Below are 18,103 nucleotides of genomic sequence, written 5' to 3'. Positions count from 1 at the left end.
GTGTACGCCCTTCCTTGGTTTCCAAACAAGGAAAGGAAAGGATTAAATTTCATCTCTAACAGAGGGAAAAATAGCATACACCTGTCTTTAGGCTGGCTATGCATTCCTCAAGCTGCCTCCATCCATTTTGTCCTATGCTTGGCTAAGCACTTCTAAATGCTGAGAGCCTCTTTTGGCCTGGCCTGTACATGTGAATGGATTTATAAAATAATTTCTTGTACAGAGCACAGTGACATTAAACTTACATTCTTGTTACACCTGTCTAGCATTTTTTCAGCTTCCTCTTCCTGGGCTGCCATAGTACGTTCTAACTCCCCATGTCCCTGACCTAGATTAGGTGGTTTTAAAAAAAGTGTATGCAAGTATGTAGAACAGATGAGAGTCTACCTCTTGCATATATTATTATTAATGTTATTATAATTATTAGGTATTATTTCTTAAGTAGTGTGGCAAACAAGAATAGGCTTTTCAGTCTGTGAAGTTATTACTTCAACCTAATAATTCACCAGTATCTTCCAGTGCTCCCTGGATTCAGTCTTATATACACCTCCCTGTAATTTCCAGCAGTGTTCTGAAGTTTACTGCTATAGCTGTGTTTGACGAAGGTTTCCATATAGTTCAAAATAACTCAAATGCACTAGTATGACTCACTATACAAAAAATACTCCACAGTCCACGTGTCTTTGTTTTTAAAGATTTTAGTTAAATTCAAGGCAAACAGTTCACACAAAAAAAATAGAACATTAGAACAATCTAGACGAGAACAGGCCATTCAGCCCAACAAAGCTCGCCAGTCCTATCCACTTGAAAATGTTATTATTATGAGTCATCATGATCACTGATTTAGTGGGTGATTTATATAGACAGATATATACAAACTTTATTAATACTGAAGGAAATGCAGGGTTTGTGCAGCAAACAAAAAGGCACTGATATACAGTACGTTTAACAAGAATTATCTATAACTATATTAACAAAGTGTAGGTATTTACTAAATGTAAACTTATTAGATTTGCACATAATTTAAAAAATATAATTTTCAGTACAGGACATCAGTCATTTGCACAGTATAAGGCATATAGCATCATTGCGTGTTAAGATGTCTGCTAGACCAGCTCAGTGCCATTCAATAAATGGGGAGCAATATCTCCTCAGCCGAGGGGTTACTAATTATAGAGCCTGATGGCTGAGGGTAGAAACCAACTAACATCACATAACTGGTTGTCTCAGTTGGTTACAAAAATATTTAGCAAAAACTTACAGTGAGTGAGAGTCATTGCCCAAGATAGTAAGCAGCTTCCTGAGTGACCTCTGTTCTGCCACTTCCTCCAGTGAGTCCAGCCTGATCTGTAGTTAGAATAACCTCACCATTCCTCTTGCAACTCATATAAGGCCACTAAAGGAGGGTGGCAATTGGAGGGGTTATCTGACCTTAAAAACAATTTGTTGCAGTAGTTTCTTGATGATACAATAATTATTCTATTTCCTTATTATTAGCATAAGTATTAGTACGACTGTTGTTTGCAGTGTTATTATTTGCTTAAATGTATCTGTGAACTGTTTCATTATTTGTATTAACAACAATTAATGTGTACTATTACATATAGCCCAATGGTCACTGTCATTGAGCGGTAGTTATATGATGAGTGGTGCTACTTGGCATTTCAGAGGGGTGGGACTGCTTAAAGTTTGATCTTAGCCTTGTTTGAGTAGGCAAGATTGGAATGAGAAGAAGAGAGAGAGCACATTGTAAACATGCCTATCAATGTTAATATTATAATTGTATTAGTGAGGTCATTAGAATATTAGAATTGTCTCATATAGTAAGATGATTGTATGTTAAAGTTAGCAAGCTAGAATGTTAAACGTCTCGATCACGAGTTTATGAGAAAAATAAGTGCACTTGTATTGCAACTAATTGAGACCAGAAATTATCGCTGTTTTGGGACATATTGCTATAAAGTATTTGAATAAAGTTTTAAAATAAGATATACATTATTGTACTTTTAAATGCATGCATTAATCATTAACTGTTCATACAGGTGCACCTATTTATCTATTGAAATACTTGTTAAGACTCTGCAACTCAAACACATTCAGTACTAGATATTCATCCCCAGTGCAGTTTCTTTCTCACTCACCTAAGCTGTCAACATAAAACCATATTTTATGTTTCATTTTGCATTCACTGATTTGCATGTTTTATGATAGGATGTAGTTCATATGTAAATGAGATCTCTGTATACTGGCATACCTTTTTTTTTTAATAAACACTGGAAGGAGAATTTCATCTGATGCACACAAGGTTTATTTCCTAATCCTAAATATTCTAATTACACACTGTGGAAAAAACAGTCAGTACAAACAGAATATGATCTTTTAACTATAGGAGAGTTTAAATCACACCTTGCCTATTATGAGCACACAGAAAAGAGAAATTTTGAAAACGATGTGCATAAAATCATAAAATAAGTTAATGCAAATGTTGAAAATGGTGACAAAGAGGCACTGTCATGGTAATGTGTTGTGGTGAAGTACAGAGAGGGAGTTGAGGGACCTTTAGAATCAGTGCTGTAAATAGGTAATTTAGTACTGTGCATAGAGTTGGGACATGAGAAGAAATTGCAGTAATCAGAGAAAGCATTAACAGACAAAGGGAGTGTATGCAAATTCTACACAGGGAGTATCTAGACCTGAACTTGATTTATACCCAAGATTCAGGGCTATGAGGCAATAATGTTAAGCACTTTAGTACTTTGGAAATCATATTTAATGCTAATGTTTTAAATTATTTTTATTTTTTTACTTTCTATTTTAATTGCATAATTGCAAAGTACAATATATATTATAACTAGCAAAATACCCGCGCTTCGCAGCAGAGTAGAAGTGTGTTAAAGAAGTTATGAAAAAGAAATGGAAACATTTTAAAAATAACGTAACATTTGGTTTCTATTTGTTTGCATAAGCACAGTCCTTCACCAGCAATTATTTAATGTTAGCTCAGACCCAGCACTTAAAAGTTTCTGTCGCACTTTTGCTGAATTTGTGCCAAACACTATTCTATCCCTGACCATCTCATTTTCGTTTGCATAAGCACAGTCCTTCACCAGCAATTTTAAAAACACCAGCGGCAGCGTGTCTATAAACTTAATTTAAACTTGCGGTTTACACCGTGCTTTGTTACCGCAGTAGCTACACTTATGAATATGCTTGTATGCATCACTCGCTTCATATTATTTTGCTGCCTCCTCAATTGTGTAATGCGTTTTTTGTTCAGCACTCTTTGGTGCTCTTCCTTGTTCTCTACGTACTGCGTTCACAGTCAGTTCACGTGAGCCGCTCTTCTGTGTGATCTTGCAATGTCCACGGCTTTATTTAATGTTAGCTAAGACCCGGCACTTAAATGTTTCTCTCGCACTTTCGCTAAGTTTGTGCCAAACACTAGACCATCTCATCTTTGTTTGCATAAGCACAGTCCTTCACCCGTGAATATTTACCTTATATGGGCAGGCACTCAATTACGTTGGAGGCATGATGATGCGGGACGCAACCGAGCTGCAGGCTATGGCCGTATATATGGTTGAAAGTAGGTTCCAGTTATGACCGTTAACGTGTAGAATTTCGAAATGAAACCTGCCTAACTTTTGTAAGTAAGCTGTAAGGAATGAGCCTGCCAAATTTCAGCCTTCCACCTACACGGGAAGTTGGAGAATTAGTGATGAGTCAGTCAGTGAGTCAGTGAGGGTTTTGCCTTTTATTAGTAGAGATAAAAAATGTAATTCCTAAACACTAGAATTACCAAAGCTTACGAGAAAACTCATAAATCTGGCCCATCTTAAATCCACTCGCACGTCTCCATTCAGCGTCTTTTGTCTTGTAAATGTGTCGATAATCCCAAGCAGCAAGCAGCCTGCTATACCATACCCCCCTCTCACCAGAGAAACTGCAAAAATCACTCACAAATGAAGCCTTGTTTATAAGTGAGTCAGGTACCTAGGCTAAAAAAGTATGTTATTCGGAACACATGCATTTCATGTGTGTTCCGTGTCCACAAAGATCTGTGTAAGTGTAGGATGACAGAAATGTTGAACACATACCTAAAAGACAAACTTTTTCCTTGTTTTAGTACTAACAACAAAATGTAGACATGAAGTGTATAATGTATGAAGACTGAAGTCCAAATATCAAATAAGCACTTTCACAAAAGATACAAGTATAACAGAACAAATGTGCTTTTTTTCAAAGACTATAACCGAAAAAAAAGAAATCGTTTTAGTGTTGCCTGTCGGCCTGACTTCTCAGGTAGTATACTGTTTAGAGTTGCTGACTCCAGTTCAGAAGGTTCTGGGTTCGAGTCTTAATGTCTCCCATAATAAATGTTTTGAGTAGAGAGCTGTTCTTATTGTTACTCTTATACAATAAAAGCATACATTTAATTTGAGTCTGTAACAGATGGTGTAAATGTATGGTACTTGTAAAGGTTAGCATTTTTTTTATTCAGTTTTATTCTCTCAGTCACATTCACGCTTGTCCCGATCTGACACTGCTGTTTTCAAATAAAGACGCACTATAACAGAGGTGAACTCAGATCGGAGAAAGAGAACAGAAGCCCTCCTCACAAGAAACATCCACTCACATATAAGAACAACGCAGCTGCACTGTAAGCCATGCTGTTTCTGTGAAGGACAGGTGATTAGCAGGGTAACACCGGACTTCGTCCTGTTTCCAAACGGTGCAATCTTTCGCCTTTCGCCTGGTGCAGCTGAATTGTTCTTATATGTGAGGGACGTTTCTTGTGAGGAGGGCTTCTATTCTCTTTCTCCGATCTGAGTTCACCTCTCTTATAGCACGTCTTTATTTGAAAACAGCAGTGTCAGATCAGGGCGAGCGTGAACGCAACTGAGAGAATAAAACTGCATAAAAAAATGCTTTGAGAAGCACTATAAATTTACAGTGGTTGTTACAGATGCAAATCAAATGTATGTTTTTATTGTATAATATTAATAATAATAGCAGCTCTTTACTCAAAACGGTAAACTTCAGAAGCTGCCAGCATCGAACCCAGAAGCTCTTGATTGGGAGTCAGCAGTTCTTAGCATTGCACCACGCAAGCTGTCGCATCAACCGCCTACCGTAACCTGCTTTCTTTTTTCTTCGGTTATATTCTTGAATAATAGCACACTTGTTTTGTTATACTTTTTGTGAAAGTGTTTATTTGATATTTGGACTTCAGACTTCACACCTTATACACAGGTCGTAAAGACGTCCTTGGGTGTGTGTGGGAACTGTTAACATTTGAATCTGATGATTGTATATAGCGTGGAACTGACCTCTCTATACTATTCTGACCTCTGGATCTCCTGGAATTCAAAAGAAATGCAGCAACATTTGGACACTGGCCAAGATCAGAACAAAAAACCAAACGCAGTCACTACCTACAACCGCATGAAGGTATACAAATGAATATAATGTTGCATTAGTGCAACAACATTTTCCGAAATGTACAAAACAGGTCATAAAATGAATTATTCCAAATGTCATATATACCTAAGTCTCTCTTTTTTGTCAGTGTGGCTTTTACATCATGGATCAGAAGGTGCATACTAATTCAGCGTGAGCAGGAGCACTCAAGAATAAAACTGAATAAAAAAAATAACCTGCTTTCTTTTATCTTCAGTTAAATTCTTGAATAAATGTGCACTTGTTTTGTTATACTTGTACCTTTTGTGAAAGTGTTTATTTCATATTTGTATTGTATTTCATATTTGTATTTCAGGCCTCACACATTATACATTTCATGTCTACATTTTTTCAATTATTACTAAAACATGAAAAACGTTTCTGTGTTAACTAAGCTTGCTGCTTATTAGCACATTTACAGGACAAAAGATGCAGACGGAGAGGTGAGAATAGATTTAAGGTGGGCTGGATTTATGAGCTTTCTCGTAGGCTCTGGTAATTCTAGTGTTGATAGGTGACAGAAGTCTGGAAAATGTATTTTTCTCACAGTCTGTCTCGCTATCTACCCCCAAAGTCACAGTTTTGTAAATTTCAATCATTTTGAGTATTCACATAAATTATTATCTTCTCAGGAGTAGATATTTTCAAAATGGGGGCTGATGATAGTGATATTTTTAAGACATTAAATGCTTTTGACTAGCTGAGTGAATTTAATTCAGCTTTTTGCTTTTTTGCCTTTTTAAAGCTGCTTATATTTAACATTTCTGGAAATAAAATCATAATAATTTCTGGATGACACATTAGGCCAAGAATGTTTAGGTCAACAAATTAGTGAAAGAAAAAGTAATTGTGATGACTCCCAGATACACTCAACATTTTTAGTGCTCTGGGGTCAGAGTTAGCCTTGAATCATGTGAGAAGACCAGGACAATAGTCCTTGATAGGTCTTTAGATAATCCTTAAGCCTCTTTTCAATATAAGCATGGATGTCGTCTTTACCAGCTGCTGAAATTTACTGGCAAATGCCTTTGTTATATTATTAGAAGTGACTTCTACCTCTGAAATGAAATGTTGTTTACCAGGCAGTAAAAGGTCTTTATTTCAAATTAGGTCTAGGTCTTATACTTCCCCAATGCATTATTTAAGGGAGACTCCTTGAGTCAGTATGCTTTTCCTTTTGTATTCCTCATGCAGCCAGCCTACTCCTCCAAAACTATTAAGAGCACATCTAAGATTTTCTCCTTTTCTGTGGATACTGACAAACTTGATCCTCACCTTTGCCTTTGCCTTCTTCCAGTGTGTGGTCAGCCAGCTCGTCAGCTACCAGGGCTCCTGAAAAGAATTGTTGGTGGGCGAACTGCAGAGCCAGGCTTCTTTCCCTGGCAGGCTCTCATCATGGTGGAAGATGTCTCCAGAGTCCCTGAGGGCAAGTGGTTTGGCAGTGGAGCTCTTCTGTCTGACTCCTGGGTACTGACTGCAGCCCATGTTCTGCGCTCTCCCCGGAGGGACAACACAGTTATTCCTGTGTCAGAGGAACATGTGACTATTTATTTAGGCCTGCATGACGTTCGCAACAAGACTGATGCTATCAATCGTACTGCTGAAAAAATTGTTCTCCATGAGAGATTTGACCCAAAGAACTATAATAATGACATTGCTTTGGTGAAACTCAAGAAGAAGGTTAAAATGAGTCAATTTATAATGCCTGTCTGTTTGCCAACCACTGATCAGAGCGAGACTGAACCTCAGCCCCAGGCTTTGGGATTAGTAGCTGGGTGGGGCCTTTCTAATCCAAATGTATCCATGGATGAAGCCACTAGTTCTGACTTTGGCACAGTGTCCGATGTCTTACAGTATGTCAATTGCCCGTGGTGATGCATACTGAATGTAAAACCAGCTATGAATCACGGTCAGGCAGCTATAACATAACAAACAATATGTTCTGCGCTGGTTATTATGAGGGTGGAAAGGATACTTGCTTGGGAGACAGTGGGGGAGCCTTTATCATGGAGGACCCTCAGACTAAGAGATGGGTGGCTCAAGGGCTCGTCTCCTGGGGTGGACCTGAGGAATGCGGCAGTCAACGAGTTTATGGAGTTTATACTAAGGTTTCCAATTACCTTCGTTGGCTAGAGGATAAACTGACCAAGCAGTAGAGGAAAGGTATATTATGAAATTAGATTGCCAGGTCCCAAGCATGGACTTGGAAACTAAATATGAACAGCCAAATTATACTGGCCCTGACAAAGAAAACATAAGCACTCCATAGCACAATGTAGTTCAAAAAGCAGTGAGCTTTTCAGCATACTGAAACTATAGTGCATAGCATGCTACAGCCTGTTGATATCCACATAGACACTCACTGCATTTCAATTTACAATGCAACACAAACCATTTGAGGAATACGTGCTTAAACCCTTAAGCCTAATCATTCTTTTCGCATTCATTTCCTCTCCATTTCCATGTATTGCAATTGTCCAGAATTGATGTCAAAATTTTGATGAAGCTCAGCGTTTTAGATCTCCCTGACTTTCCCATATACGAAGTATAGGGAAAGTATTGGAATCATTCAAAATTCCATTTCAAGATTTTGATGAATCTCAATGTTTTAGACCTCCCTGAGTCAGAAAATACAATTTTTGGAATTATGTCTGTGTGTTTGTCTGTGTGTGTGTTTATATGTAAACACAATAAATTGAGTATGTTTTCACTTAGGTCAACCAAATTTTGCAAACAAGTATTAGGTACAAAATGTACTGTAGATTTCTATCAGCTTTTGGGCTATTTTGTTAACCGGAAGAGGTATTTTACCTTTTATTCATGTAGCTGCAGAGTCTGATTTATTTGATTTGTTGTTGATGGTTCATTAATGTACAGAATATAAAAATATAATCATTGTCTTGTGGTTTACTCCTCAAATATCCATCCCCATATCTGAATATAAGAGAAAGTCTATGGGAGACCACTCTCGATTTTTAGCTTTGCAACTGCAGAAAGAAAACAGTTGGGCAATCTGGTCATTTTATCTTGCAAACATCTTTGTGTGTCAGATTCAATTTCTTTTAAAAGCTGGCCTTTTTTTTTCATAGTTTAATTTTTAGTGGGCAGAACCGTATGCTGCTGCTGCCTCTCTGTCCCAGATTCATAACTATGAGCACCCAACTAGGCACTACCAATATGAAATTTGTGTGTTCTCCCCGAATCCGGTGTTTTATCCGTTTCTTATGGATTTCATTCTAAATTTGTCCCTTTTCAGAAAGTGCAACTTCATGCATGAAAATTCATTGCAATGAACCTGCACCCTCTTTAGGGTTGGTTCCTGCCAATAGCTATTGATCATGACAGGACATGGCCACAGTGGCCTATAGCTGATGATAGGATTATTTTTAATATTTAATTAACAATTAATTATATCTGCAACATAACATTTTCCCTTTTGCTTATGTGTGTTTACATAGAGTTGTTGTCGGTTATATTAAAATATAATGCAGAAACCCTTAACACATTGTTTGTTTTCCAATGTCTTTTAAAAAATAAATACAATGCTACTGCAGTATACTATAGTTATTCATATACTGTCTTACTCTATTTTCCAACATGCTGCCCCCTATTTCACAGCTTGTACATTCTATTTATTCAAATAAAGAGGAAAGCCAGAATTTTCACAGAAAAATAGAAGCTATTAACTACAGACTCAGCAACTCCTCTACTCTTCTTTCACCAATACTTGTCTTAATGGATACTTTGCTTCCTTTTTGATAATAACAAAGATACTACTTGGACTTTAAGTGATCTTCCATGCCTATTTAGACATGTCTGGTGGATATAGTGTGTGTCATTTGTTCAAGAAATGGGATTTCAATGGCAGCATTTTTTATCCCTTTCCCTTCAGCTGTCCTTGTCTCATTCCACAAGTTTTTAATCATTCACCTGAACAGTCCCTCAGATATAATTGTTACCTGAAGATTTTCTTATTATACTATGTAATTGCCCCAATATCCCATACAGTCCTACCTATAAGCCTAACAGGTTATACGTTTCATGTTCCAGATGTTTTTTTGTTCTTTTGTTTAGTCCCTAATCTATACCATTGTCTGACCATTTCCCATTTTGTCTGTTTCCTTTCTGTCTAAATATATTTCTTCCAACCTTATCTTTCCATTTACTCAACTGTATCTTACATACATTTACCCTGCTATATTAAAAGGCTTGGTTTTGAGGCAATCAGCAGATTTGGATGTTCAGAGTGTCTTTCAGATGTGTTATTATTAGCCAACTGGTGTCATAAGCCTTGACAGTTATTTGAAACTTGCATCAGGCCATAAAAAAGCAGTGCATTGGATATATGTATCTGAAGCTTAGGGTTAATTGCTTTTGTCTAATATTTGGTTGATGTGGCCCCACGTAATTTTTTGCTTATTATTTTGCCATTTTATCTACTATTTATATCTTGTATGGATTTGTTCATGTCAACCAGGAAATCCAATGTTTTATGTATCTAATCTAAAATAAAACATATTTTTAATAATGCACAGACCTTCTGTTATTTCCGGCAGTGCATACTGTATTCTAGGTAAGCCTTCTTTGTGCTCCAGTGATTTTACATATCGAATGATGAATTCTCACTTGGAATTTTGCTCGCATCACTTTATTACCTGCATTGCATGCAATTTTCTTCACTGGAAAACAGTATATGTTGCTCTTCTTTATCCATTTAGTTATGCAACTTCAGGATAAATCAATCCACTACTGTCTGCTCATTTACATTGCTGAAAGCTGGTATACTAACACAGTCAATGACATTAAATAGAGCGATTTAAGTGCGACAAAGAGTAGCATGTTGGCATGTTTTATGCAATGCTCCTATTCATAATGCTGCATGATTGCCACTGTGCAGGCACTACTAAAATTATTGTTTCTGTTGCATCATATCTGTCGTGTTACTGATGGTGTTTTTGACCTTTGTTTTGTTGCTTTTCCTCATTTTCATTTTCTCTTACTTTCAGTGTGCGGAACTCCTCAGTTCAGTCGGACTAAGGTACAGAGAATTTCAAATGGAAATTTTGTTGCTAGAGGTGTATCCCCATGGATTGCCATGCTATCAAAAAATGGCTTACCATTCTGCGGAGGCTCCCTTGTTGGTATGTTAAACTTGAACTTCTGAATTATTTGTCAACTAAATTTAATTTGATAGCATTGAGATACAGTTGATGAGAAGTCCCAGAGGCTTAATCATTTTAAAATAAATGCAGGCACTCAATAAAACAGTCAAGGTAATTACTTAGAAAAAAGCCAACAAACTAAAATAGAAATAAAGTTGTCTAAAACTGACATCCAACAAAAAGTTGGAACATGGATGAAGGCATTGTTAAAACAAGTGTAATTGAGTTTTAAAGACACAAGAATACTTTGACTAAAACATCTTCCTTTACCTAAGATTTTAGAAACGTAGTTTAAGAAAGTGATAGAGGAAAATTTAAGGGTTAGGTATACATAAAAGTGAAAAAGTCGGTTTCCAAGTGTTCAGAAGGATACAATATTTAAGGATGCAGCACTTGGAGATTGTGATAAGTAGAGTTACAAAAAGAATTAAAATATTTTAAAGGTGATTTCAAACTAATGCCAGTTGGTATTGACAAAACATTGGGATGAAGAACAGAATTATGTTTTTAGATTATTTGTTGAAAGAATGAGCATGTTTGAAGGGCAGTTAATTTCAACCCTCCATTGCATTGGCTTAAGACATCTGGAGGCAGATTTTTCACATCACAAATCTTATTAAAAAGTAACATTTGTTCCAAAAAAACACAGAATTCATAACCTCAGAGCCACTTAAATAAAGCATTTAGCCAACTGGAGATCTAGCATGAGTACACCTAATTATTCAGGAAAAACATCAAGCAATTTATAAGGTCAGAATATGTTACAAATGTTTGTATAAGTGGTTTTAAATTTAAGCACAGGTAAGTTTGACTTGCTCACGGTTGCAGAACTGAACTGGCAACTTTCTGGCCAAGTATTAGAATATTTGTTTTCGTCTGTCTTTTGTTTTAGTTATGCAGTATAGTTTTTCACAGTAACGTTTATCAACTTTAAGTGTTTCAATCATGTTCTTATTTTTGGAAACATTGAAGGCACTCCTAAGGCCTAATTACCAAAAAATATAAACCCTATCCCAAACCTCAAAAGCAGACACACAACATGCATAGTTTCAACAGAAAAATTGGGGAAAAAGGGAAAAAAGATTATTTTTTTAAGATTTATTTAACAATATATTGACAAGAAAACAGAAAATTGTGTGCCTGAAAGGCAAACCAAAAAACAGGCCAAAGTTCTAATAAATAAAGATATATATAGATAAATCTGGAAAATAAACAAATTAATAATTTCAAGAGAAAGTCAAAAACATAGAATTCACTATTTGATTTAACATTTAGGAACTGAAACCTACAGCCTAAACATAAAGGCTTGAGATCAGTGCATTAACTGTAACGTGCCCTCTTTGGTTCAAGGTAAAGAACACAAGAAACATAACAAAAGCCACTTGATACAATACATTATATTTAAAAGATAATGATCTGAAATAATACATTAGGCAGTATTAAGTAAGAAATAAAAAAGTAAAACTGTATTAACTAACAAAAAATAGTATTAACTACAAAAACATTATTAACTACATAATAGTATTTGGAAAACAAAAAGTAGGTCAAATAAAAATAAATTACTTTTGAGTCAGGATTGAAACCCTGTCTATTATATAAAAGTGAATAGGAATGCCAATTTTGGTTAGGCTAAATGGCCTGTTCTTGTCAAGTTTTGTAATACCCTAATGTGCTAGACTGTCTTTGAAAAAAAAAAAGATGTAGAATTTTTAGATTTCAGATTGAATAGTATCTTTTGTATATAGTATTTTTCTCTTTTACACCATTGATAGCTGCTTCTATTGGTAGAACAAGTGGGTCAGCAATCTGAGCAACTCTCCATCACACATTACACACACAGACACACCTGTGACAAAATATTTAATAAACAAAAACGTCTCTTTGATGAAGTAAATAAAAATTACAATGTGACAACTTTCATAGTAGTTAACCCAATCCCTGAATTAACCTAAAAATGTCACAATTGCAACAAACAGACAAGCAAACTAACATTTCTATAATTTAAATATTGTTAATGGTGCTTTTTCATAGTTCTAAAGTTTCAAATGTCTTAATGTGAGCTTTGCCTCATTTTATAGCTAGGGTCCAACCAATAAAATTTGGTTCCGATATATTAAGCTGATGTTTAGTCGTTATACATTTATTGGTATCAGTTGAACTCTCAGCAATTTTATGAGGTTTAAATTCTTCAAAACAAAGCATGATTTGTAGTTTTTTCTTTTTTTCTAGTACAAATATCATCAATTTGAAAAGCCACTCCACTTGACTGGCATGCAAAATGAAACAAACTGAGTGTTATAAACGCATGTGAGCTTCAAAATACTAAACTTCATCCACATTCCCCACAACTGACAAAAAAACAAATTTTAGCAGAGGATGCATAAAACCATTCATTTACTTACTGTAATACTTGGAAGTTCACAGTTTCATATTAAAAAACTGCATTCCACTTTATGTGTATTTCTCCATTGTTTTCACTTCTGCCAAAATGGAAGTTGTACAGCCTACACCAAGTGTACCCAGGGTTTTTACTCAGTAACTAAGACTGTCTTTGCTTCAAAGGTCAGAAATTATCCAGTAAAAAATAGAAAAGTCTTATTTTCAAATGATTTTTCATTTGTTGCAGCAATTCCTTAATCGAATACTTATGCTGTGAAAGTTTGCAGATGAGCATTCACTCCTGATTACAGCAGATTTCTTATTAAAATGATATGCAGCTCATTATTCATTATCATTAGTCTGCCATCTTTCAAAAAAGAGTTTTGGCTTTCTACGGCATGAGAAGCTTAGGCTATTGATGGGCACAATAATACTTTAGTGATTTAAGTCATTTGACTCCACTTATGAACAAAATCTAGATCTGTTAGTTCCCAAACAGCTTTTTCTTCAGGACAAGCAGCGTTTTTAAATGTCAATATAACTTTCCAATAATTTGTTTTAAGATTGGTGGTCGAATGTTTTTTCTTATCAAAATGCATTTCAATGTTACATCTTTTGGTTGTTTATCTTGTTTTCTAGCCTACTGCCTTAGCTCTCTCTCCTTCCTGCTCTTTTGCATTTGCGTTAAAAATCTGCTAATGTAAGAGGCTAGTGTCATCTAATGACAAATGTTGAGATATAGTAAATATAAAAGATCAGTAGACTGTCAAGTCTAATAAACAAGTAATTCTTTCAACAATTCTAATATATGCAGATCATACTTGTAAAGCACTTAAAAGCTAAAAAATGCATAAATAAATAAAGCTGGACTGGTCTGGTCTGTGGCAAGAACCCTCCTGGATGAATAAAAACTGTTTATTAAATAATGTGTATTATAAACAGATATACTGTATGCAGAGAGATATATTTCAGTATGTATGCACGAATCTCCAAGGAAAGATATATATATCCTCGGTTCACGAATGTCTCGGTACACGTACAACTCGGCGTACGACCAAAAAGTTCGCCAAACTTTTGCCTCGGTTCACAACCACACACTCGGTATACAAACAAGCCAGTTTCCCTTTCAGTTTGTGCACGCTGATGATTTCCGCACGTGTTGCATCGTTCTCAGTCAGACCTGCGTGCTTGCACGTGCGTGCATGCTTTCGCTGTGAACTCTTTGTGAACTCTTTGTGCTCTATTTCATTTCCCTTCCGGTTAGTACGCGCCGATTACTGTATTTAAGCACGTGTTGCGCCGCTTCATTGTTCTCAGTCAGATGTGCGTGCTTTATCTGTGATCTCTTTGTGCTCTACAGTATTTCGTGTGCTTTTGCAGTTAACCATGGCTTCTAAGAAAGTGAAGAGTAGAGAGAAGAAAGCTTTGCAGAAAATTGAAATCAAAGTAAAGAAAGAAATTATTGTAAAGTATGAGCGTGTTCCTGATCTTGCCGCCGAGTACAAGAAGTCAAAATCTACGATTTCGACTATTCTGAAGCAGAAAGAATCGATTTAAAGCAGCTGATTTTGTTAAAAGTGTTACAGCGTTAATCAGGCAGAGGCTTCAATTGCTGGAAAAGGTGGAAAAACTGTTTACCAGTTTACTCACTTACCAATTTGAGAACCCTCGTGCTTTCAAGCAGCACAATGTAAACAAAGCCAGACTGCCAGTAATGTGGAGGGCAAACACGAAGGGTTGGGTCACAAGGACTTTATTTTTGGAATGGCTGCATGAGGCTTTCGCTCCCACCAGCTAAACAGCTAAAAACACCAGAAACCCAAGAAATCACACGAGAGAAAACACCTGAAGGAAAACATCCCTCCATTGCGGAGCCAAACTCTCCCTTCTCTCCACCCAGTTCCTCCTCACTTAATGCCAGAACTCGACTCATGCAAGGTTAGTTTTCTTGGTGGTTTATGGTTTTTGTATTACAGACTTTTCAAATGTTCATTTTTCATTTCGTAGCGTGAATTGTTGCAGTGTTACTTTTCACTTTTTTCAAATGTTCATTTTTTCCCCGTGCTTAAAACTCATTAAAAAAGTGTTTACAGCAAGTGGTTAGTAGCGAGATTTGTTGCAATGTTACTTTTCTTGGTGGTTTATTAAATTACAGTTTTTTCTAATGTTTATTTTTTTCCCCTGTACTTGCATCCATCCATCCACCCTCTTCCGCTTATCCGAGGTCAGGTCGTGGGGGCAGCAGCTTAAGCAGAGAGGCCCAGACTTCCCTCTCCCCAGCCACTTCTTCCAGCTCTTCCAGGAGAATCCCAAAGCGTTCCCAGGCCAGCCGGGAGACATAGTCCCTCCAGCGTGTCCTGGGTCTTCCCCGGGGCCTCCTCCCGGTTGGACGTGCCCGGAACACCTCACCAGGGAGGCGTCCAGGAGGCATCCTGATCAGATGCCTGAGCCACCTCATCTGACTCCTCTCAATGCGGAGGAGCAGCGGCTCTACTCTGAGCCCCTCCCGGATGACTGAGCTTCTCACCCTATCTTTAAGGGAAAGCCCAAACACCCTGCGGAGGAAACTCATTTCAGCCGCTTGTATTCGCGATCTTGTTCTTTTGGTCACTACCCATAGCTCATGACCATAGGTGAGGGTAGGAGCGTAGATCGACTGGTAAATTGAGAGCTTTGCCTTACGGCTCAGCTTCTTTTTCACCACGACAGACCGATGCAGAGCCGGCATCCGCAGTGATCAGGACCAAAACCACACTGTTCCTCCTGAATCTGAGGTTCGACTATCCGACGGACCCTCCTCTCCAGAACCCCCAAATAGACTTTTCCAGGGAGGCTGAGGAGTGTGATCCCTCTACAGTTGGAACACACCCTCCGGTCCCCCTTTTTAAAGAGGGGGATCACCACCCCGGTCTGCCAATCCAGAGGCACTGTTCCCGATGTCAATGTGATGTTGCAGAGACGTGTCAACCAAGACAGTCCTACAACATCCAGAGCCTTAAGGAACTCCGGACGTATCTCATCCACCCCCGGGGCCCTGCCACCAAGGAGTTTTTTGACCACCTCAGTGACTTCAGTCCCAGAGATGGGAGAGCACACCTCAGAGTCCCCACGCTCTGCTTCCTCATTGGAAGGCATGTTAGTGGGATTGAGGAGGTCTTCGAAGTACTCCCCCCACCGACCCACAACATCCCGAGTCGAGGTCAGCAGCGCACCATCCCCACCATATACGGTGTTGACACTGCACTGCTTCCCCCTCCTGAGACGCCGGACGGTGGACCAGAATCTCCTCGAAACTGTCCGAAAGTCGTTCTCCATGGCCTCTCCAAACTCCTCCCACGCCAGAGTTTTTGCCTCAGCAACAACCGAAGCCACATTCCGCTTGGCCTGCCGGTATCTATCAGCTGCCTCCAGAGACCCACAGGACAAAAAAGTCCTATAGGACTCCTTCTTCAGCTTGACAGCATCCCTCACCGCCGGTGTCCACCAACGGGTTTGAGGATTGCCGCCACAACAGGCACCGACCACCTTGCGGCCACAGCTCCGGTCAGCCGCCTCAACAATAGAGGCACGGACCATGGCCCATTCGGACTCAATGTCCCCCACCTCCCTGTGGACGTGGTTGAAGTTCTGCCGGAGGTGGGAGTTGAAGCTACTTCTGACAGGGGACTCTGCCAGCTGTTCCCAGCAGACTTTGACAACACGTTTGGGCCTACCGGGTCTGACCGGCATCTTCCCCCACCATCGAAGCCAGCTCACCACCAGGTGGTGATCAGTTGACAGCTCCGCCCCTCTCTTCACCCGAGTGTCCAAGACATATGGCCGCAAGTCCGACGAAACAACCACAAAGTCGATCATCGACCTGAGGCCTAGGGTGTCCTGGTGCCAAGTGCACATATGAACACCCTTATGCTTGAACATGGTGTTCGTTATGGACAATCCGTGACGAGCACAGAAGTCCAATAACAAAACACCGCTCGGGTTCAGATCGGGGGGGCCATTCCTCCCAATCACGCCCTTCCAGGTCTCACTGTCATTGCCCACGTAAGCATTGAAGTCTCCCAGCAAAACGAGGGAATCCCCAGAAGGTATGCCCTCTAGCACCCCCTCCAGAGACTCCAAAAAGGGTGGATACTCCAAACTGCTGTTTGGCATACGCACAAACAACAGTCAGGACCCTTCCCCCCACCCGAAGGCGGAGGGAGGCCACCCTCTCGTCCACCGGGGTAAACCCCAATGCACAGGCTCCGAGTCGGGGGGCAATAAGTATGCCCACACCTGCTCGGCGCCTCTCACCGGGGCAACTCCAGAGTGGTAGAGAGTCCAGCCCCTCTCAAGGAGATTGGTTCCAGAGTCCAAGCTGTGCGTCAAGGTGAGTCCGACTATGTCTAGCCGGAACCTCTCGACCTCGCGCACTAGCTCAGGTGCCTTCCCCTTCAGAGAGGTGACATTCCACATCCCAAGAGCCAGTTTCTGTAGCCGAGGATCAGACTGCCAAGGTCCCGCCTTCGGCCACTACCCAACTCACACTGCACCCAACCTCCTTGGCCCCTCCCATAGGTGGTGAGCCCATGGGGAGGAGGACCCACGTTACCTCTTCGGGCTGTACCCGGCCGAGCCCCATGGGTCCAGGCCCGGCCACCAGGCGCTCGCCATCGAGCCCCACCTCCAGGCCTGGTTCCAGAGTGGGGCCCCGGTGACCCGTGTCCGGGCAAGGGAAAACGTCGTCCAAGGTTTTTATTCTTCATCGGAGGTTTGTTGAACCGCTCTTTGTCTCATCCCTCACCTAGGACCAGTTTGCCTTGGGTGGCCCTACCAGGCATAAAGCCCGGACAACATAGCTCCTAGGATCATTGGGACACACAAACCCCTCCACCACGATAAGGTGACGGCTCAAGGAGGGGCCCCTGTACTTAAAGCTCATTAAAAAAAGCGTTTATACAGCGATCGGTTGCAAGGCTATAGTGCGAACTCCTGTAATGTTACTTTCTTGGTTGCTTGTGGTTGGTTTTTAAATAAAGTTCGGATTCGTTCAAATGTTCCTTTTTTTCCCCCCGTGCTTAAAACACATTAAAAGAAGTGTTTTATACAGCGATCTTTTTGCA

General features: G+C 39.4%; 1 protein-coding gene across 1 annotated transcript in view; it reads left to right on the top strand.

Moving 5' to 3' along the window:
• masp1 (mannan-binding lectin serine peptidase 1) overlaps positions 1-18,103 on the top strand; it is a 247,786-nt gene that overhangs the window by 173,696 nt on the left and 55,987 nt on the right. Inside the window, exon 11 of the mRNA XM_039765749.1 lies at positions 10,467-10,601. Coding sequence (XP_039621683.1) covers positions 10,467-10,601 — 135 coding nt within the window. The remainder of the gene's footprint in view (positions 1-10,466; positions 10,602-18,103) is intronic.

Source organism: Polypterus senegalus, chromosome 1, assembly GCF_016835505.1.
Source record: "Polypterus senegalus isolate Bchr_013 chromosome 1, ASM1683550v1, whole genome shotgun sequence".
Classification (NCBI taxonomy): domain Eukaryota; kingdom Metazoa; phylum Chordata; class Cladistia; order Polypteriformes; family Polypteridae; genus Polypterus; species Polypterus senegalus.
This window is presented reverse-complemented; position numbering and strand designations above follow the sequence as displayed.